We start from the raw sequence: 22323 nt of genomic DNA, 5'->3' as shown, positions 1-22323 counted from the left end.
GTGTCCCCACACTGCCACTCTCTGGTCCCCCCCACTGCCGCACTATAGCCAACCGAGATTAGCAACAGTATTTGTTGCTATCTCGGAGGTATACCTAGGGGAGAATTATTCCCTGTTTAAAACGCCCTCCGTTCCTGCAGGGTTTGCAGAGCTGCCATTGGGCAGCTCTCACTCCCTGGCTGCGCCCCCTGCCACTCCCCTGCCTCACTGCACGCGGTGAATGAGAGACAGTCTCTCATTCCAGCGTTGTGATCTAGAGGTCGCAGGAGCTCTGGGTTTTGCAGCTACTGATCTACTCAGCCCCCCCACTCTGCCCCCCCCCCCCATCCGGATCAGGTAGCCTACGTTTTGTTTTTTGTGTGCCCAACTTGGGCACGCTGTAAAGGTAAAGATTACATATGTAGCCTGAAGTCCGTTCTGATTTGTGGCAAGACATTATATTGCCTGGTTGCATCTATAGGTAGAAAACTCCCACCCCCACCCCGATTTTGTCTACATTGCAGAGATTCACATTGAAAACATTAAAGGCCAATTCCAGCATTTTACACTTAAAGAGATACCGTGACCAAGATTTGAACTCCATCACAATTAGTAGCTGATACCCCCTTTTACGTGAGAAATCTATTCCTTTTCACAAACTTATCATCAGGGGGCTGTGTATGGCTGATATTGTGGTAAAACCCCTCCCACAATAAACTCTGAGGACCATGGTCCTGGCAGTTTTCTGACTGTGAACCTTGTTGCATTGTGGGAAATAGCTGTTTACAGCAGTTTCCAACTTCCAAAAAAGCAAGCAGCAGCTACATCACCTGCCAGCAGTAAAAATGTCACCATATGATAAATGTCAGAATGTAAATCGGGGATTTAAAATATTTTACAATGGGAAAACACTAAATCCTTTATACATAATTATTGTAAACATGAAGCACTTTTTTTTATTACATTATATTCACTGGAGCTCCTCTTTAAGCGGTGGGCAAGTTGTTGGTGGAGCTAAACAGATTCCTGATGATTTAATGCTGAAATCATGATTTCATTTGATTACAGCAAATGACCTGTGGTGTGTGGGCAGGCAACAGATCTCTCCGATCAGATTCGATTAAAGAGGGGTCGGTCTCTTGGTGGATCTGCCCATACATTCCTAGATGTGTGGGCACACGTTCTCTCCTTACCATTTTATTTGTATTGGTCCCTCACTCTTGAACAGACTTTTCCTCTCCCTGTCTTCTTAGTGAGGAAGGCGTAGTAAGGGGGGGAATCATGGAACTGAATGGGCATCAAAGGCAGTTATGAGAAGGTGTAATTTTTTTTGTATTGTATTTATTTTTGTTTGCATCAACCTCATGGCCACCCAGAGGGCACCCAGCTCTATCCTCCCAGTATACAAAAAGAATTTGTGTTCTGAAGGGATATGTCTGGCATTCTACTACAGGCACACACGGCAGGAAGCATGACAGACTTTGCACTGCTTTTAACCTAGTACGTGAACTGGAGATTGTCAGGTTTACTTTTGCTGATTATTTTAATCTTGCATCCTCCGCTACCAAACGGCTTTAGTAATGCTTATAATTATCACTCTGCTTTTTGTGCAAACTTTCCTTAATTGCTATAGAACTGAGCATTAATTAGGATGCAGTGTTGAATGACTGTGTTCGCATACTGCTGCTCATTATAGTGGCTTTTAATGAATCAGAGTACTTGAACACCTTTGTAGTTGTCACGGAACGCTGAGTGAAGCATTCCAAGGGTTACACAGCCATTCAGAGGCTGTTAACAAGAAAGTAATGGGTCATTACTTGTCCATTCATGGGAATGCTGGTCACCACATCAATATGCAAAAAAAGGTGTCTGATCAATTGCAAACGGAATCATAATCTTCTGATATTTCAGAACTGTGATTACCGTATTTTTTGGACTATAAAACGCACCTGACCATAACAAGCACCTAGGTTTAGAGGACGAAAACCAGGGGAAAAAATATATACTGAACCTGGTGCATCAGTGGTGAAGGGGCATCTTGTGGATTATGCCTCCTTTGCACCTCATGCCCCTCCCTTGGGTCCTGATGCCCCTCCCTTGGGTCCTGATGCCCCTCCCTTGGGTCCTGATGCCCCTCCCTTGGGTCCTGATGCCCCTCCCTTGGGTCCTGATGCCCCTCCCTTGGGTCCTGATGCCCCTCCCTTGGGTCCTGATGCCCCTCCCTTGGGTCCTGATGCCCCTCCCTTGGGTCCTGATGCCCCTCCCTTGGGTCCTGATGCCCCCCCCCCTTGGGTCCTCATGCCCCCCCCCCCCTTGGGTCCTCATGCCCCCCCCCCCCTTGGGTCCTCATGCCCCCCCCCCTTGGGTCCTCATGCCCCCCCCTTGGGTCCTCATGCCCCCCCCCTTGGGTCCTCATGCCCCCCCCCCTTGGGTCCTCATGCCCCCCCCCTTGGGTCCTCATGCCCCCCCCCTTGGGTCCTCATGCCCCCCCCCTTGGGTCCTCATGCCCCCCCCTTGGGTCCTCATGCCCCCCCCCCCTTGGGTCCTCATGCCCCCCCCCCTTGGGTCCTCATGCCCCCCCCCTTGGGTCCTCATGCCCCCCCCCTTGGGTCCTCATGCCCCCCCCCCTTGGGTCCTCATGCCCCCCCCCTTGGGTCCTCATGCGCCCCCCCTTGGGTCCTCATGCGCCCCCCCCCTTTGGGTCCTCATGCGCCCCCCCCCTTGGGTCCTCATGCCCCCCCCCCCTTGGGTCATTGACCTAAAACAAGCTAGCGGTTTTGCCCACATTTCATCAGTATATTGCACTGTTTTTGACTGTATATATGGATATTTTTATGTATTGTGGCTCAGATGAAAAATCATACATCAACTTTTACCTGAATGTTTTGTATTGTAAAAAGTTTTGTACTAATTGAGATTGAATGAGATATAAAAATTAAAATGCTATTAAAAAGTGCTTTAGATACTTTTGCAATTATTTTTAACTTGTACAGCACACTGTCAAAGATTTGATAACCGTGACACGTGTGATATTTGTAACGACCTGAACTGAAGTTGGCCATTTCAGGATCTGGCTGGCCAATTTGAGAAGTGGCCGGCTGCTGTGGCCAATACACAAAGAATGCTTCCTTTTTTGTACTTTGGCTGAAGAAAGCTTTCCTGCAAGTGGAGAGAGTTCAGTTGCACTGCTCTATGTCCCTCTTCCACTCATCACCTCTCTTCTCCTCCTCCACCACCAGGATTTATGGGCGCTGTCCACAACTGTTTCCTGCTCTATACCTCATTATTATTTAGTATTTATATAGCCCCAACATCTTCTGCAGCCCCATACAGAGTATATCGTCTTCTCACTAACTGTCCCTCAGAGGTGCTCACCATATAATCCCCACCTTAGTCCTATGTCTACGTATGTATTGTAGTCTAGGGACAGTTTAGGGTTAAGCCAATTCACTTATTTGTATGTTTTTGGACTGTGGGAGAAAACCGGAGTGCCCGGTTTACGTCCAGATACAATAACTAGCTAAATAAGCTCTGAATGTAGCAACAAAAACCCTCCTTATGTTAGTTACAATTAAAAGGGCTTGTAAGGGTCTAGATTACTTTACTATTCTAAAATGACACATCAGAGTGGTTTTTACAATTACATTTTTTTTAATCTTCTTCTTTATCTCTTTTAGCTCCCTTAGGAGATATCACACAGCAGCTTAATCAAAGTGAACTGGCCATCTTGTTGAATCTGCTCCAAAGTCAGACGGACCTCAGTGTTTCCCAAATATCTCAGCTATTAAATGTGCAGTCCAATCCGGACATGCAGCAGCAACTGGAGGCCCTCAACCAGTCTATCACAGCGTTAGCCAGTACCCCAGCGACATCAGAGCAGGCAAATAATGAAAATGCAGATCAAGCAGACTCAGAGGGGCTGGGAACTCAGGGAGAGGTGCAGAATGTTCTGGCTGTCCTACTGAGCCAGCTTATAAAACCCCAGGAAACCGCTGAGAATCAAGGGGAGAGCAATGGAGAACAGACTTCAAATAATCCAACTGTACAGATAAGATCCGAGGAACAACTAGAAGAAGAGGAGGAGAAAGAGGAAACTTCAGCATTAGAGGAGGATGACACAGGTAATTACTGGACACCCTGAGTCGCCCATCTCATCCACACTGCATGTAAATGAACTATACATATGATAGGGGTCTTAGTTAAAAGAGGTGGAGGTGGAGTTCTCTTATGATTCCTCTGTGTTGGGTAAGAACTCTGTGAGATGATCCTTAATGCACAAGAAGAGGAAATGAAGAGACCTCACACATGTATTTTGGTTTATAATAAACTACATTAAACCTTTTTAAATCTCATTATTTGGACCATTTCATTATACCTAATAATATACCATAGATTTTATCAAAGATAGAATTGTAGATGCTTTGAGGTAGCTTCTTCTCTCATCCATTGTTTTCCAGCTTGTTCTGTGTTTTTCTTTCTTCCCATCTTTCAAATGCAAAAGTCTTTTCAGTGCTTGATGTCTGTTCCATCAGCTGAAAAGCGTGTGTAAGGTGCCTGTGCCATCATCTGAAACCATCCACTCTGGTGTTTCCTAACTAGAGTATTCCGCTCTGTGTCCATCTCTGTATTTGTCTTCCTTTTGTTCCATTTCCAGATATCATCCATTCAGGTCCTTCCTAACCAGATTATACTTTTCTATCCATGCATTTGTCTTCCTTTCAGCCCCATTACGTGATCCATCCACCTAGCTCCTTCCTAATCAGACTATTCCTCACTACTTCCACCCACGTATTTGCCTTCCTTTGTATTTAATCATTTGACCCCATCAATCCAGGTTTTTCTTAAGCAGATTATACCTCACTTCTTCCATCCACATGTTTTTTCAATTTTGACACCTAACCTAGTGCATTTTATTTCCTAAACTTTTTTTAGCTACTTAACCAGAGTACCTCACTTGAATGCAACTGTTTCTCTTCTGATATGTTCTGTCACTGCCCTCCAGCTATTAAACTCCTTCCTAACCAAAGCTCCTCACTTTCTACATCCATTCATAGTGCATAGTCTAGCCAGTGGATTTCAGCTGGCGTTCTCCTGCTTGGCACACTTGGGGAAAGGCTTCCTCCATTAGCTGTATAGAAAAAAATAAAAAAAATAAAAAAAAATTGTCAGTTTATATATGTTGGTATAATCTGATGATTACTTCTAATGCTTGAGCACGCTAAATTGTCTTACAACATTTGCTTACTGTTGTAGCAGATGTCAATCATATGTCTGTATGAGGCTTAGCCAAAGTCCTAGGGTTAAATAAAGGCAAGCGAGAGATAATAATAATTTTCCCCAGGTTATCCGCCACACCAATTTATACTTCAGCCAGAATGACATAGAATAGTTTAGACACAGCCTTTTATGCTGTGTTAAACAGCACACCGTGCATTCCACACCCATTACAATTACAAATACTACTTCCAAAAAAGAGCAAAATTCCAATATGCCAAGTTCTTATAACATGAAACAATAGTGTAATATCGTGGCCTATAGTAGCAACATTAGTTTGTTTTGGGTTTTCACAAGCCCATCCTCAAGCATAGACATACAAAATTGAGTACAATATATTTACCATGATTAATATTTAGCCATACACCTGCAGAGATGGCTGCTTATCTGTAATGAGGAGTACTATTGATGTAATGCTTGTAGCTTACAAAGTCTAGGCTTTAGCATAGCAATCCTCTGGGTTGGATATTCAAAATTTGTGTGTATTGGTTACCTCTAGAGTGGGATGTCTTTTGTCTCTCTAATCTTTTCTGCAGAAAACGTCCCATTGAGCAGAACTGCTGGTGGAAGTCATATTATACTTTAGTGTAATTATACATAAGTGTTTTTAAAATGTCTTAAATTTGGCCCCAATCTATACTTAAAGTGAACCTCCGGACTTAAAATCTACTCAGCAGCGCTGAAAAGGCTTGGTGTTTCACAGTTTCACAGCATCAGAACTTTGTTTTTCTTACCAAAGCATCATTTTTAGCTGCATTTTTTTAGCTAAACTTCACCCATCAAAGAAAACTGCCCGGGCTTTTTTCCCCTGATGCTGTGCAAAGCATGATGGGATGTCCTATGTTGTTCACGTTGCCTAGCAAATGGGAGGGGTGATCAGCACACAGGACAGTTGGAACTGTCTCATGCTCCCTGTCGCCTCTTTTCAACCAAAAATATGGCTGCTCCCATGAATTCACAAATCTTTGCCTATACTTTTAAAACAGGGTGGGTAAGAGATTATATTACCTATCTATTTTAATTAACTTACGGTAACTAATGTAACTTAATGACAGTATGTTTGTTTAGGCTGAAGTTCCTCTTTAAGAAACCTGAACTGAGGGGGGATATGGAGGCTGACCTATTGATTTCCTTTTAAACAATTCAGATTGCCTGGCGGTTCTGCTGAGACTACTTCTTATATGCTCAGCCATAGACCCCGAACAAGCATACAGATCAGGTGTTTGAAGTCTGACTGGATTAGCTGCATGCCTGTTTTTAGGTGTGATTCAGACACTGCTGCAGACAGAGTACAGCAGGACTGCCAGGCATCTTGAATCGTTTAAAAGGAAAAAAAAATATGGAAGCCCATCATATCATCTGTCTCAGTTTAGGTGAACCTAAAACATACTTGCGTGATTGAATTTATGGTCTATTCTTTTTAACTTGTTACTCTGCCAATACTAATAGTAAACTAGCTGTAGAATGTGCTGAACCTTTCTAACCTGGATCTTCCTTCCTGTTGTAAGTTATGAGTCTGCACTGCTTACATCCTTGGGAAGATGCCACCAGCTTTTCGTAAACGCTGCATACAGAGTATTGTCATATTGCATTTATGGAATAATGAAATCTTTTGCAGAGCTTTACAGTGTATTTAGTAATGTCACAAACTGTTCCTCATAGGAGCTCACAATCAAGTTTTAGTCACTACCGAACTACAAATTAAATTCAGAACGCTATCCGTTTACAGATCGGATCCGTTTGAAACGGAACCAGTTTGTTTTTGGGTTTATTTTTTTTTGTCAGATTTTAACTTTTTAAATATGTTTGGAGCATACGTTTTCAGTCTGTGGAAATGTATGCCGGGTGGGGGGGACTGGAGGGGAAGCATCCAGGACCCCCTCCCTCACCTTGGTCCCCGCTCCCCTCCAGCTGTTAGCAGCGAGCGGGGATGCTTGCCTTCTCTCCTTGCGTTCCACCGCTCGCTGCTTGACTTTCTGCAATGTCGCCCTCTGTACTTCGGAGGGCGGCATTGCAGGAATTGACGCGGTGAGCGGAGGAAGTGGAGAGAAGGTAAGCTCCCCGCTCATTTCACATTTTAAATTTTGCACAAATAGCTGGAGGGGACGTGGGACCCAGGTAAGGGAGGGGCGCCCAGCCGACTGCTGTCACCCCTGATCTGGCTGCTACCCCCTCCAGCATGGCAGCCCCCTCCCCACTCACAGGCTGGGACACAGAAACTGATCAGTTTCTGTGTCCAAAACTACCTGTGTAGAGGGGGATCCATTTTTACATTGCCCTCCACTACCCCTCCGTGTATGCTGGATCGATCACGGTCCAGGAAAATGCTGCAAATCTGGACTGTCCATTCAAGTTTTTGAATGCAGATGGATCCGTTTATTATTTTTTTGGTTTGTTTGATGGATGCTATTTTCAACATTGGTATCTGAGGTTATTTTTTTTTGGTCCGGGCCGAAAACGGAGCATCAGGTAAGTGTGAACCTAGTCTTAGTATAAACAGTGATGGGAACAAATTGTTTTAAAACTGAGCTAAAATTAGTCATGACGGGTATTTTTAAATGATTAATCAGATGAGCACAAATTAGTAAGAAACGCCCAAAAATATAAACTGTTTAAAACAATATAAAAGTGATGTAAGGAAAAGATTACCTACAGACAGATGTCTAGGCAGGTATCTCAGAATAACGATTCTTTATTAGCACAACAAAGACAATGCATTTTGTGAGCTAAACGTTCACTTCCTTTCCTTTCATTAAGGAGGTGCCTTGAAAACAACAATAGAATGGTGCTAAGAGCTCCACCCGCATCCCGTGTAAAATGGGTTTCATAAAAAGATAAAAGCTATACCGCAGCGCTGTAAAAATTTTGTCTGTCTGATTGCAGCTGGCAGGCTGATCACAGATTCCCGCTCTGTTTAGGAGCAGGGAATGCATGCGCAGGCATTGTTAATCTCCGCCTCCAGAACTTGAAGCAAATCTGCGTTAGGCGGTCGCAGAGCAGTTAAACACACCTTACACCATTAGGTGGGCTTTTTCTCAGGTTAATGATTGTTTTCTGACTCCTGTTGATTGTGTGTCTGGGTACCGTCATGCTCCACTAGGCATTCCATCAAATGCCAGCAAGCATATCATGGAATATTGATCTACATCTAGATTTGTATTGCTTAATGCAGTACAACGCTATGGGAGTATTTCTCAAGTGCCTTGGAATTTCCACTTAATATATGATTAGTAGACCTGACACATTATTCTCTCTTGGCTGTTGCTTGTATAGCAGCTCCTCTACAAGATTTATAAATATAAAGAATAAGGGGCATAAAGGGTTTTTCACACCACCTCTGATGTTTCGATCACCTCATGTACCTGACTGTAGCAGTGCTTGATCCATTGCTAGGCGATAACCTTGTTGATGAAAGCCTGGTCACTTCTGCCTATAAGAGGATATTGTTAATGTATGAGAACTATGCACCCGGTAGGTGGTGGGCAGCACTTGGTACTGGCAGTGGATGAGGCATCTGTCTCATAGAGGCATATCTGGGTGAGGCTGCAGTCGCACTCAGACATGACGTGAGGTGTTTTTTTTTTGTTGCCCCAAAACGGCAGTGTCATGTGCTAATGCATATATGGCTACAAATGTTGCCATTTGGCTGAATTAATTTGCACAAGGAAACTGGCTAGCTGATCAGAGGCTTTAGCCATCCCTGGGAAAAAGTTCAGTCATGTGAGAGGATTTTGTGTAAATCTCCATAAAGGAGATCTCTACAGACTTTAGTGCAAGGGAATGTGTTGGGAGAATACAGGTTATTTCATTAAGTTTCACTTTGCAGCTTTCAAGAAATCTGACCATAGCTACAACTATTTCAGGTGCATCCAGGAAATCATTCCTACTGTCAGTTGTCATTGGTAATAGTTTATCAGTTGATGACCTTTTGCACTTCTGTATTGTATATAGGTGCCATATGTAAATGTTTTTTTTCTTCTTTCTCTTTTTTTTTTTTTTTCTTCATAATTGTAAAGATGCTGTCAAAGGAAGTAGCATTTCCCCAGCTTGTCACCCTCTTATCCTGCCACCAGAAAAGCGACCACCTGAGCCTCCCGGTCCGCCACCTCTGCCACCGCTTTCCAAGGGGAATATTCCAGATCCCAGTCCAGCCGTGAATACTACCCTAATGCAACTGATCAGTCACTCAGATGTGGAATCCACCACCATAAAGACTGTTGGAGAGAGCCACAGACTGGGCTCAGACTTTACCCAGAAACTGTCCTCCAGGACTTACAGCTCTGAAGTGACAGAGGACAGAGACTCAGGGCAGCTTCTTGGGGAGCTGTCTCCTCAATCAATAGCTAACAGTAGAACATTTCCAGGACAGTTGGGGGAAACCAGCGGTTACCAGGGAACAGGATCCCTGCAGTTCCCAGGGGATCAAGACCTCAGGTTTACAAGGGTTCCTCTGGGGATGCACTCCGGCTCTGTTCCTACGCATGGACAACTAGAGACAAGCAGTAACAGTACTCACCTTTACCAAGAAGCCAAAATCTCCAACTACAGTGATTTGGGGTCAGGGACTGCAGCAGCAGGAACAAACCAGGCTTGGGTTGCCCCACCTCAGGCATTCAACAAGACATACCGAGCACCTACACGTGCACCGCCGAGGGGAGGACAGGGCAGAGGAGTTCCTTACTGAATTCCAGTTATACTCTCCTAGAACATGACCTTCCTGATGGCTCCCCTTGATGGCGACAGACTAAACGTAGCTTGCTTTGGCAGCTGCAGTGGTAAAGTACAGAGCCTAGTGACTTAGGTTCTCGAGATGGGAAGCTTGTGAAACGGGGGATGGACTTTGAAATGGTCAATTGCTGCTTCACGAATGTGTTTGGGACACTTGTAACCCGTGACCTAAAGTTTGCTTCCCCCTTATTCTGTTTCCAAGTTTGTCACTTGGGCACGTGACGGTTTTCCAGAGATGGCGAGCACCATCATTCTTAGATGGTTCAATGGTGGGCTGCAAAAATTCGGTATTCAAAATTATCCCATCTGATACCAAAGGGCTGACAATGCTGTCTGTATTGTAGGTCTGTTTGGCAACTTATGTGGTAAGTGGTACCTCTCAAGAAACTGTAACGGAAGGGACCCACATGAATTCAAATGCAGCTGGCTGTGTACAAAGGGTTTTTTTTTTTGTTTCTTTTTTGTTTTTTAAAAAAAGGAAATTGTTTTTCTCTTGTCATTAACTGCTGGATTATACATACAATTTCTCACTGGTTTCTCCCCAACAGCTTTCAGTCTGCTTTACTTCACACCAGAGTATCTCTTGTTCTTAGGGAATATTCCAAGAAAGCTCATGTCGGTGAACAGACGTTGTGTTATGCCCTAATAAGTTTATATAAATATATACTTTTTTAAGTTGAATTTCTAGGGCAAATTTAGGCCTCTGTGACACAATCTCATTTGTTTTCTCCCTCCTCCTTTTGTTCTCTGTTCTGATTGACACCGTAAAAAAAAAGATCATTTTTTAAAAAGTTGTTGAAGGGCCTAGACAAATAAACAAGAATTACAGAAAAGAGCTGTTGATGTTGTTGTTTAGTTGGTTAATTTCATGCTTTGATTTGTCAAAGTAATATTGTGCACAAACCGCTAAATTGTCGCAGGGTATCTGGACTGGAGGAAAGCAGAAATAGTATGTAACGTAAATGTGTTCTCCTACAGATTATACATGGTTTTAGTGGCTGAGCCTGCAGAGTGCAGTGAGGAGGGCTGTGTGTGAATGCTAAGACCTTAGCTGCTATGTCTGGGAGGGTGCTTAACCTCCCTAGCGTTAAGGACAAGCCTGACTCATCCATACAAACGTTACTACAAGCCGTATTGATGAGCCAGGCTCATCCAGCCCTTTCCCATACTCGCCATTGCGGGCGCCTCTGATCACTCTGCCCACAGCTGCCGGCTCCCGAAGACCCTCCATTGGCCTCTGTCCAGCAGTGTCCACGCTGGATCCTTGCTGTAGGTAAGATGGCAGCCTCTAGGAACACACGAAGATTGGTGTACCCCTTACTTCCTGTTTGTGCGCCCCCTTCTAATGGACACACATTATATTAAAAAAAATGCAGAAGTGATGTGGTTTTTTTTCTGTTGCTTGGACCTTTTGGAGACCTTTGACATTTGGGTGACCTTTTCCCTTTGGGTGTATACTAGACCCTTGCTTTACACGTTCTGGCAAGTTGCAGGCAAAATTTCAAGAGTATCTGGGCTTCTTTTTGCTCAGAAATTCTGCAGAAATTGAACGCCAGGGAGGTTAAAGGATAGCTGAAGTGAGAGGGATATGGAGGCTGCTATATTTATTTCCTTTTAAGCAATACCAGTTGCTTGGCAGCCCCGCTGATCTATTTGGCTGCAGTAGTGTCTGGATAACACCAGAAACAAGCATGCAGCTAATCTTTTCAGATCTGACAAAAATGTCAGAAACAGCTTATCTGCTGCAGGCTTGTTCAGGGTCTATGGCTAAAAATATTAAAAGCAGAGGATCAGTAGGATAGCCAGGCAACTAGAATTGCTTAAAAGGGAAATTAAATATGGCAGTCTCCCTATCCCTCTTACTTCAGTTGCCCTTTGAAGGAAACCTTAATTAAAAAAAAAAACACATGAGTTTCACTTACCTTGGGCATCTACCAGCCCCCTGCAGCCATCCTGTGCTCTTGCAGTCACTCATTGCTCCTCCGGTCCCCCGCTGCCAGCTAGTTTCATTTTTGCCGACTCGGAGTCAGCCGGCCGCCATGTGTACATTTTTACGCATTCCCGCTGGGGCAGTAAGCTATCGCGGACATTAACAAGTACATTTTTGCGCGTTACAGGTGCAATGCGTAAGTTTTTACGCATTACATCCGTAACACGTAAAAATATACTTGTTGATGTCCGCGATAGCTTACTGCACCAGCGGTAATGCGTAAAAACGTACGCATGGCGGCTGGCCAACTCCCAGTCGGCAAAAAAACCGAACTAGCTGGCAGCTGGGGACCGGAGGAGCCATGAGTGACTGCGAGGGCACAGGATGGCTGCAGGGGGCTGGTAGATGCCCCAGGTAAGTGAAACTGTTTTTTTTTAAGTTAAGGTTCCCTTTAAGCTGAACAATGAGAAGAGACGAGAGGTGGGGGAGTCTTCTTTCGACAACCTAAGGAGAAGCATTCTGACCTGCACGATTTTTCAGGACACCAGACAGAAGTCGGCATGTCATAATAGTAACACCGTTATGGCATGTCCAAAGCAAAAGACACATCTCAACATGGGTTCCTTGGTTGTTCAGCTCTGTGGACGGTGACCGCGTATACACTATCACCGTTCACAGCACTGAACACCGTAGTGCGAACTGAGCTATACCAGACTGCTGGAAACAACCAACATATGATATATATATATATATATATATATATATATATATATATATATATATTATATATGTAATATTTCTGTGTTCATTGTCTTTTTGAGTGAACCATACACTAAGGAAATGCTCAGTGCTGTATAGATTTTAGAGCCATCTCCTATGTAGAAGATAGTGGCACTATCAAATTCTTCAAGTTCTTTTGTCAAATGCCAAACCGCTTCAATGCGACGTTTCAGAGCAGCACTCCTTTTTCAAGCTCGGCTGCATGCAGACCAACAGATTTCACAGCATTTCACACTTATATAGCCAAAGTAGCGCAGCAACCAACCATATTCAAACACAAATTAACCATTCCTGTATCTCCGCTCCCAGCAGATCTGATGGAGAACTGCAGCTGCTATTAACCCATTGCTTAGTACTGCACAGCTAATCCCCCCCCCCCCCCCGCCCCCATCACCATTTAACCTGCGGTGTTCCGCGGGGGTCACACAGCATAGCCAGGCTGACGTCACTCCCACCCACCAGGTAGCCATCTCCTACCTATGAAAATATATAATTATTTTTTTTTACCATATTTTGACTTTTTACTGTGGTCTTTATGCCTCTTACATTTTTTTTTTTTATATAAGAAGCCTTCCGCACTAAATCGGGGACAGTGACAATAGAAATATTTCTCATCTTTATCTTCATATGGTGGGGGGGGGGGGGAGGGGGGAGGGAAACCACTTATGTAGTTATTATTGTTTTGTTCACTTCTTTCCCTACTGAATTTCTGGGTTTGTGTAGTTACTTGGTGTAATTGGAGCAGAAAGCAAGGTGGATTCCTCCCTAAAGTCACATACACATGCTCAACAAGAGTCTTTTGCTATAAACAACTTTACAAACCACTACGATTTTAAAAAGTTGGAAAGATACATCTTGGCGTGCAAACAACTATTATACACACAGAACGACTTGACAAACTACTACAAATTTATGGTGAACGACTTAACATGTTCTAGTTAGTAATGGAAGTCATTGAAAAGTCATAGCAGACTTCTGTACACATTGCCATGTTGGACACAACTTCTCTCAGTTGTTCGTCAAGTCAATCCAACAGTTGGATTGACTTGAGCTGCTTCTTATCAGTTGTTGGTCGCCTCTTATCGGTGATAAGGCCTTGACAAAAGTTGTCCAACTTCAAGTTGTTTCAAAATTTTGCATTTAAAAGACTTTTGTTGTGTGTGTATGAGCCTCTGCTCCCAAATTACAGACAGACAACTTTTTATCTTTTCACTGCACTCTCCAAAGCAGAAAAAAAAGTTGTGCTGGAGTGAGTCAAAAGCACAGTGGTTTTAAAGAGAATCTGTATTGTTAAAATCGCACAAAATTAAACATACCAGTGCGTTAGGGGACATCTCCTATTACCCTCTGTCACAATTTCGCTGCTCCCCACCGCATTAAAAGTGGTTAAAAACAATTGTAAAAAGTTTGTTTATAAACAAACAAAATGGCCACCAAAACAGGAAGTAGGTTGATGTACAGTATGTCCACACATAGAAAATGTATCCATACACAAGCAGGCTGTATACAGCCTTCCTTTTTAATCTCAAGAGATCATTTGTGTGTTTCTTCCCCCCCCCTGCAGCTATCTTCCACTAAAGTGTTAGGCTGTTTCTTCCTGCAGAGTGCAGACAGCTGTGCCTGTATGTAATTCCTCAGTATGTGAAAGCCCAGCCAGCTCAGAGGAGGATTTATCCAGCTTGTAAAAGATAATAGAGCAGAGAGAAGCTGCACTAATCTAAACACACAGGCAGTGTGCAGAGAGGGGCCAGGAGGGGGGAGAATGCATCACAGAACCACAACACTTGGCAGCCGTCCAGGACACAGGCCGACAAGTCTGACAGGAGAAAGATAAGTTGATTTATTACAGAGATGGTGATAGTAGAACGTGCTGCAGTAAGCCAAAACACATTAGAATAGATTTTGGAACTTGTAGGATGGAAGAAAACCGGATGAAATTTTTGTTACGGAGTCTCTTTAAAGTTAAACTAGTGTCACCAAATTTTACTCTGTCAAATTAATACCATTCACCCTAGTATAATCACAAAATAGTTTTTCATTCTTAAAGTGAACCTGAGGTGAAAATAAACAAGTGTATTTATGCTCCTACTCCTAAAATGACTATATATATATATATATATATATATATATATGTATGTATGTATGTATGTATGTATGTATGTATGTATGTATGTATGTATGTATGTATATATATATATATATATATATATATATATATATATATATATATATATATATATATATATATATATATATTTTTCATGGTTTTATTTTATATTAAAACCTTTACAAAGTAGATTGAGGCTAGGATAACAGTGAGACGTTGTGGTGCTGCGTTATAGTCTAATACAGTTTACCGCTCTGTAATGCTAATCCTATGGGACGTGTAGCATTATGGTAGCGCCCTGCTGCAGTGAATTAAACCTAAACCCTGCACATTACCAGGTACAGGAACAGCATACATTTCATTGCCTGTATGCTTCACTGTGCCTACTGAACTATTGACCTTTTTCTACCTCTTTCCAGTCATCAGAAGCTGTCACTTCCAAGCCTAAAAATTATCTTTCAGGCAAGAAGTAAAACAGCCTGGTTATTACCTGCTGAGCGGTCTGGACGAGCTCAGCTCGTCCAACACCGCCAGAGGCTGCCGCTCAGGCCCTGCTGGGCCGATTTTAGTCAAATAAAAAGCAGCACACGCAGCCGGCACTTTGCCAGCCGCGTGTGCTGCCTGATCGCCGCCGCTCTGCGGCGATCCGCCGCGAGCAGCGGCGAAAGAGGGTCCCCCCAGCCGCCTGAGCCCAGCGTAGCCGGAACAAAAAGTTCCGGCCAGCGCTAAGGGCTGGATCGGAGGCGGCTGACGTCAGGACGTCGGCTGACGTCGATGACGTCACTCCGCTCGTCGCTATGGCGACGCTATAAGCAAAACAAGGGAAGGGCCGCTCATTGCGGGCCTTCCTTGTTTATTCTGGGCGCCGGAGGCGATCGGAAGATCGCCTCCGGAGCGCCCTCTAGTGGGCTTTCATGCAGCCAACTTTCAGTTGGCTGCATGAAATAGTTTTTTTTTTTATTTAAAAAAAACCCTCCCGCAGCCCACCCCTGGCGATTTAATCAGAACGCCAGGGTGGTTAATATGCTTTGCACAGTACGTGCACATTGTTTATCTCATGTCACATGTCGCCCTCGGGTACACTTTAAGTTAAAAAGCCTTACTTTAATTTTCCTGGGACTGTGGTCACATGACTTTATGCCCACTGCAAGCAATTTCTTATAGGTAATCATGTGAAAGTAAGGCTTTTAGCTTCAAATAAAAAATTGCTTTTGCAATGCTTTGTTTTAAAACCACAGGGGAGTTGAGGGCATTCATTGTAAACACAATACTGTACATGTGATTTTTAACGCCAGAGCAATAATGCAAAAGTGACCTATGATTGATTTTTACATGAAAAATCACGGTTTACGGTTTTGGATCAGAGTTAGAGCAGGTGTTAAGGTGCGTGTTAATGGTACAATTGTTAGTGACCAATTGTATTTTCAAACATTTTTTTCAGATTGTTTTGTATAAAAACAGCAAAACTGGAGGGCCCCAATCGATTCTGAACGGTTTCATTATTGTCAATAGGCGTAGTGAATTTTTATAAACCCAATTGCAACTGGTTTAGATATGAACTCGGGTTGGATTCTTAAAAAATGCAAATTGATTAAATACAATCTTTTCTTTAAATCTGAGGCCTCACTCAGTGGCGTGTTGCATTGTATTGCGATGTTAGTCTGCGATGTTAGTCACAACGTAGCATTACAACGGAACACCAAAAAAAGTGGTAATCGCACATTAATGCAGCGTTACCGTCTCATACAGTAGGTACAGTAAAACATCCAGGCAATGAATAGTATGCTTCCCTGTACCCGGTAATGTGCGTTTAGAGGTAATGTATTGCAAGCTACACGTTCCAATAGGACGCCAATGTCGCACTGTGAACTTCCCATAGGATTATCATTGCAGTGCGGTAAGCTATGTTATAAGACTTTATAATGCAGCTCTGCAACATCCCACTGTGAACGCAGCCTGAATCTTATCAAAAATATAATTGTTCAATAAAAATCGCAGTATTAATGGGCAGTAGCGCAGATCTGTCCTTTTCCTTATTCTCAGCCAATAGGCAACGTCATTGATACTATTTAAATTGATGCAGAATTATACAAATTTTGTACGCAAATTTAAGCAGCTTAAAAGTGGACCAATCAAATGACATCTAATTGTCCAGCCCCAGTCATTTGGCAAGAAACCTGTGGTGAGCTTTTGTTTTTTTTTCATTAGAAAACTGCAGAGGCCTTTGCAGACAGAATAACATGGCGACAATGCCTGTCAATAGGGATGGTCAATGAGCTGCATATAATTTTGAGTTGATACAGGATTATGCCAATTTTGTATGCAAATTTATGCAGCTTGAAAATGGACCAATTTAATTTTACCTCAGCAGGTTTTCATGTGGAAGCTGCATACATTTGCATACAAAATTTGTTGATTTTCAGGAGATTTAATGGTGAAATCTATTAAGTGCATTAGGGGGGATTTAATCTCCCTCTGTTCGGGTTTAGATCATTGTTCATTGCAGGGGTCTCAAACTCGCGGCCCGCGGGCCATCTGCGTCCCTCGATACAATATTTTGTGGCCCGCGCCGGCAAAAGCTTCTTTATAGTTCGCTTCAGTGCTCCCAAGTAATCTGCCGCATCCCCGCCACTTAACGAGGGCTGCAGAGCCCCCAATTCGCCCGGGGGGCAATCCGCCGGCATTTCCTGGAAGGGGCAGAGCTTTCAGCTTCAGCTTTGCCCCTCCTGACGTCAATCGCGGCGCATCGCCGCCTCTGCCCACCCCTCACTCTTCCTTCACAAAGAGGGGCGGGGAGAGGACGTCAGAGGGGCAGAGCTGAAGCTGAAAGCTCTGCCCCTTCCAGAAAATGCTGGCGGATTGCCCCCCGGGTGATTTGGGGGCTCTGCAGCCCTCGTTTTGTGGCGGGGACACAGCGGATTACTTGTAAGGGGAGCACTGAAGCGAACTATAAGGTAAAATAGGCAAAATAGTTCGCTTCAGTGTGAATTTGATTTTGAAACAAAAATCAATGCAGGGGGGGTGCGGCGATAACTGCTGATTGACTTTTTTTGTGAAATCCCTTATGCGGCCCAGCCTCATCCTGACTTTGCCTCCTGCGGCCTCCAGGTAAATTGAGTTTGAGACCCCTGGTTCATTGGGTGGCAGTCTAAATGTGTATAGCCACTATAAAAGTGTCTGAAGAAAGTAAATCTCCTTTGATCTTTTAAGCTTTCCTGGGCCTTCAAAGAAACTTCACTTAATAAGAAGAGACTGGTTTGCCGAAGAAGTTGTTTGTAAATTAATTTCAATATCCACGCTGGCTCAGGAAATTCTCTATCTGGATTTCACTTCAAATTCCTCAATTTGGGGGAAATGAGAGGGAAAACCTTTACCTAAGTTATAATCCTATAATAATCCGAACATTTTTATAGCGTTTTTCTCCTGCCACTAAGGGAGCACTCAAGGGGCCACCATGCAGTGTTAGAGATTCTTGCCTTGAACTCCTTGCTGAATGGTTACTGACTCTAGCCAGGTTTTTAACTCTGGTTTCCAGTGTCAAAAGCAAAGCCTTTAACCAGTACACTATCCAGCCACTAGTTTAATCTGTGCCTAAAGCTTTGTATGCACAAAATTGTCAGTTTTATAGTGGTTAATAGTCTGATTCTTCTATTTTTTTTTCTTATTGATGTCTATGCCATCAAGACAATCATGACGACATACATAAAGGCTATATTCGTGCTGTTCTGTGCATGAGTTTTGGACGCATAGCTCATACATTAAATTATGTGCATTCTCTTAGCAGTGGAAGGCCCTTCCATGTAAAACCATGTATGACATGGGAAAAAAAAAATCTAGCTCTCAGTACTGTCCCATACATCCAACAACCCCCCACGCATATGAAAATTGCGAACCAGCCCATTGAGTGACGTGCTTTCAAATCTACTTTTACAGGAATACATGTAAAAGTATGAATGGGGCTGGAGTAACTCCACATAGAGGATTCGACTGAGGACCTAGAGGAGTTGATGTATGAGGTTTGGATAAGTGATCTAGCAAATCTGGATTGCCTCTCTGCGATTTCATGATTTTCACTATTTTTCATATCTTTCAAGAAAAAAAGTCACACAAATATTCGAACACCTTACTCATTACATCACCTTTAGAAGTGACTACATCAGGGCTGGAGAGTCGGTACAAAAATCATCCAACTCTGACTCCAACTCCTCAGTTTCAAATTCCACTGATTCAAACTCCTCTAATTTGCATATAACAATTTTCAAGCTATATTAAGATGGCATCTGCTTTTGGGAATAAAAAGCTAACACTCTACCTGGTCAGCCATCCCGGCCTGTCATTGCCAACGTGAATGCCCCAGCATGTCGTCTGTAAGAATATTAATTGGAGGCCCCATATCAGCGTATTTCCCTGCCACCTTGTAGAAGACCTCTACCTTCTCTATATCTGATACAGAAATGGCCAGGACCATTTTTTGCAAGCTGGTAGAACTGTGCTCCCAGACTCTAGATGATAACTGGTTCCATGAATCTTATTAAACAATGTTTCGGGACATGTATAAGTAAATCCGTGCAGGTCAAGATAAATACAAGTGAACAAATACCAACCTGCTTGGTCATCTGGAATGTCCACAATCAAATGTGCATCCCAATACCAGCCGAAAGAATTGGGCTTACCAAACATTACCCACATTATAAGGTTGTGTAAGAACATTCGTAAACTCCAGATGGTCTCATGGATCTTCCAAGCTAATTATATATAATAAATAAATTATATATAAATAATTATTTGACCCCTCACTGATTTTGTAAGTTTGTCCAATGACAAAGAAATGAAAAGTCTCAGAACAGTATCATTTCAATGGTAGGTTTATTTTAACAGTGGCAGATAGCACATCAAAAGGTAAATCGAAAAAATAACCTTAAATAAAAGAGAGCAACTGATTTGCATTTCATTGAGTGAAATAAGTTTTTGAACCCCTACCAACCATTAAGAGTTCTGGCTCCCACAGAGTGGTTAGACACTTCTACTCAATTAGTCACCCTCATTAAGGACACCTGTCTTAACTAGTCACCTGTATAAAAGACACCTGTCCACAGAATCAATCAATCAAGCAGACTCCAAACTCTCCAACATGGGAAAGACCAAAGAGCTGTCCAAGGATGTCAGAGACAAAATTGTAGACCTGCACAAGGCTGGAATGGGCTACAAAACCATTAGCAAGAAGCTGGGAGAGAAGGTGACAACTGTTGGTGCGATTGTTCGAAAATGGAAGGAGCACAAAATGACCATCAATCGACCTCGCTCTGGGGCTCCACGCAAGATCTCACCTCGTGGGGTGTCAATGGTTCTGAGAAAGGTGAAAAAGCATTCTAGAACTACACGGGAGGAGTTAGTGAATGACCTCAAATTAGCAGGGACCACAGTCACCAAGAAAACCATTGGAAACACATTAAACCGCAATGGATTAAAATCCTGCAGGGCTCGCAAGGTCCCCCTGCTCAAGAAGGCACATGTGCAGGCCCGTCTGAAGTTTGCCAATGAACACCCGAATGATTCTGTGAGTGACTGGGAGAAGGTGCTGTGGTCTGATGAGACCAAAATAGAGCTCTTTGGCATTAACTCAACTCGCTGTGTTTGGAGGAAGAAAAATGCTGCCTATGACCCCCAAAACACCGTCCCCACCATCAAGCATGGGGGTGGAAACATTTTGCTTTGTGGGTGTTTTTCTGCTAAGGGCACAGGACAACTTAATCGCATTAACGGGAAAATGGACGGAGCCATGTATCGTGAAAACATGAACGACAACCTCCTTCCCTCTGCCAGGAAACTGAAAATGGGTCGTGGATGGATGTTCCAGCACGACAAAGACCCAAAACATACAGCAAAGGCAACAAAGGAGTGCCTCAAGAAGAAGCACATTAAGTTCATGGAGTGGCCTAGTCAATCTCCGGACCTTAGTCCAATAGAAAACCTATGGAGGGAGCTCAAGCTCAGTTGCACGGAGACAGCTTCGAAACCTCTGTGCTTGCAAACAAGGGTTTTTCCACTAAGTATTAAGTCTTTTATTGTTAGAGGGTTCAAAAACGTATTTCACTCAATGAAATGCAAATCAGTTGCTATCTTTTATTTAAGGTTATTTTTTCGATTTTCCTTTTGATGTGCTATCTGCCACTGTTAAAATAAACCTACCATTGAAATGATACTGTTCTGAGACTTCATTTCTTTGTCATTGGACAAACTTACAAAATCAGTGAGGGGTCAAATAATTATTTCCTCCACTGTACATATGAAAATGGGACAACCTTTCACAGTTCTCCATCAGGTCCTCCTTTGTACTATAAATGACAGGCTATTTGTTTTAGCAATGTGAGTGTGTTCCGATACTATCTGAAGAAGGAACTTTGTTCTGAAACGCCGTGCGTCATGGTGACCCAGCACACACTTTTCAATTTTTTAAATGACTTTAGGCCTCTTTCACAGTGAGAAGTTGCGTTTGATGCGACGTTAAAGTCGCACAACGTTCCCCTAACGCAGCGCATGTAGGTTGTGAAATTAAATGTTGTTTTGCACTGCGTTGTCTCTTGGTGCGCCGTTTTCGTCGCATACTAATGGAACGAACCGGCGCATGCGTTACATTTTAAAAAAATAAATTACTGAGCATGTGCAACACATGACGCAGCAGATTTATTGCTAAACGCACAGCATGCATCACTAAATCTAAATATTGCTACACGTTACACACAACGCAACATGTGCACTGTGAATGTCGCACAGACTTTGTATTGCTGTGCGTTAGTCCACGTTAAAACATTTTCTAATGTGCTTACCTGAAGAAAATGTATGCGTGCTCAACACCAAGTCTTAACCCTAGCAAGTCTGGCTCTGCAAATCTGGCTCAATTGGCTATTCATGAGGCAATGCTCATGCAAATATGCATTTACTTTCGCACGCCCTACTATGCAGGGTCAAAAAACGAATACCACAAAGCGGTCGCCCTGCGGGAATTCGTTCATGCCACATAAGCACTATCCAGGAGCGCCACGGGGGCATTGGGAAGCCTCCTCGTGGCGCTCCTGGATAGTGCTGTATAGCATGAACTGATTCCCGCAGGGCAACCGCTTTGCGGCATTGGTTTAATGGACCCTGCATTAGTTGGCATGCGAAAGCAAATGCATATTTGCATGAGCATTGCCTCATGAATAGCCAATCAGGCCAAATTTGCTTAGCCAGTTATGTCAGGTGTTTACTTGGTGTTTAATGCACACATTTAATTCTCTGTGCAGTGATTTTTTAATGTGCGACTTTAACGTCGCACTGTGAAAGAGGCCTTAACATAGCTGTAGGGACAGCATTGATTGCTGCATGATTTTTGTAAGTGGATTCGCATGAGGATTTGCATGTGTGCGGAAGTTAGTTTTGCTTGCCACACCCCTTCCAGCACCTCCCCATAAAATCTACAAGTGTTTAAATGTCCTAGCTCAAGGTGAGGAGCCTGGATGTTGTGTTTTATAAATAAATTAGTATT

The 22323-nt window shown here is 43.3% G+C and overlaps 1 protein-coding gene across 3 annotated transcripts in view; it reads left to right on the top strand.

The window, feature by feature from the left end:
* The window catches only part of CDK12 (cyclin dependent kinase 12), a 293902-nt gene that overhangs the window by 181357 nt on the left and 90222 nt on the right, over nt 1-22323 (top strand). For 2 of the 3 annotated variants that reach the window (XR_011025139.1, XM_068262657.1), the window contains exon 13: nt 3657-4100. Coding sequence is in view for 2 of the 3 variants with exons in the window: in XM_068262657.1 (XP_068118758.1) it covers nt 3657-4100 (444 nt within the window). In the remaining variant the exon portion in view is untranslated. Of the gene's footprint in view, nt 1-3656; nt 4101-9269; nt 10815-22323 lie in introns of those variants that run through there. The other variant, XM_068262656.1, reaches the window with a different exon arrangement.

This window comes from Hyperolius riggenbachi, chromosome 12, assembly GCF_040937935.1.
Source record: "Hyperolius riggenbachi isolate aHypRig1 chromosome 12, aHypRig1.pri, whole genome shotgun sequence".
Taxonomy (NCBI): domain Eukaryota; kingdom Metazoa; phylum Chordata; class Amphibia; order Anura; family Hyperoliidae; genus Hyperolius; species Hyperolius riggenbachi.
This window is presented reverse-complemented; position numbering and strand designations above follow the sequence as displayed.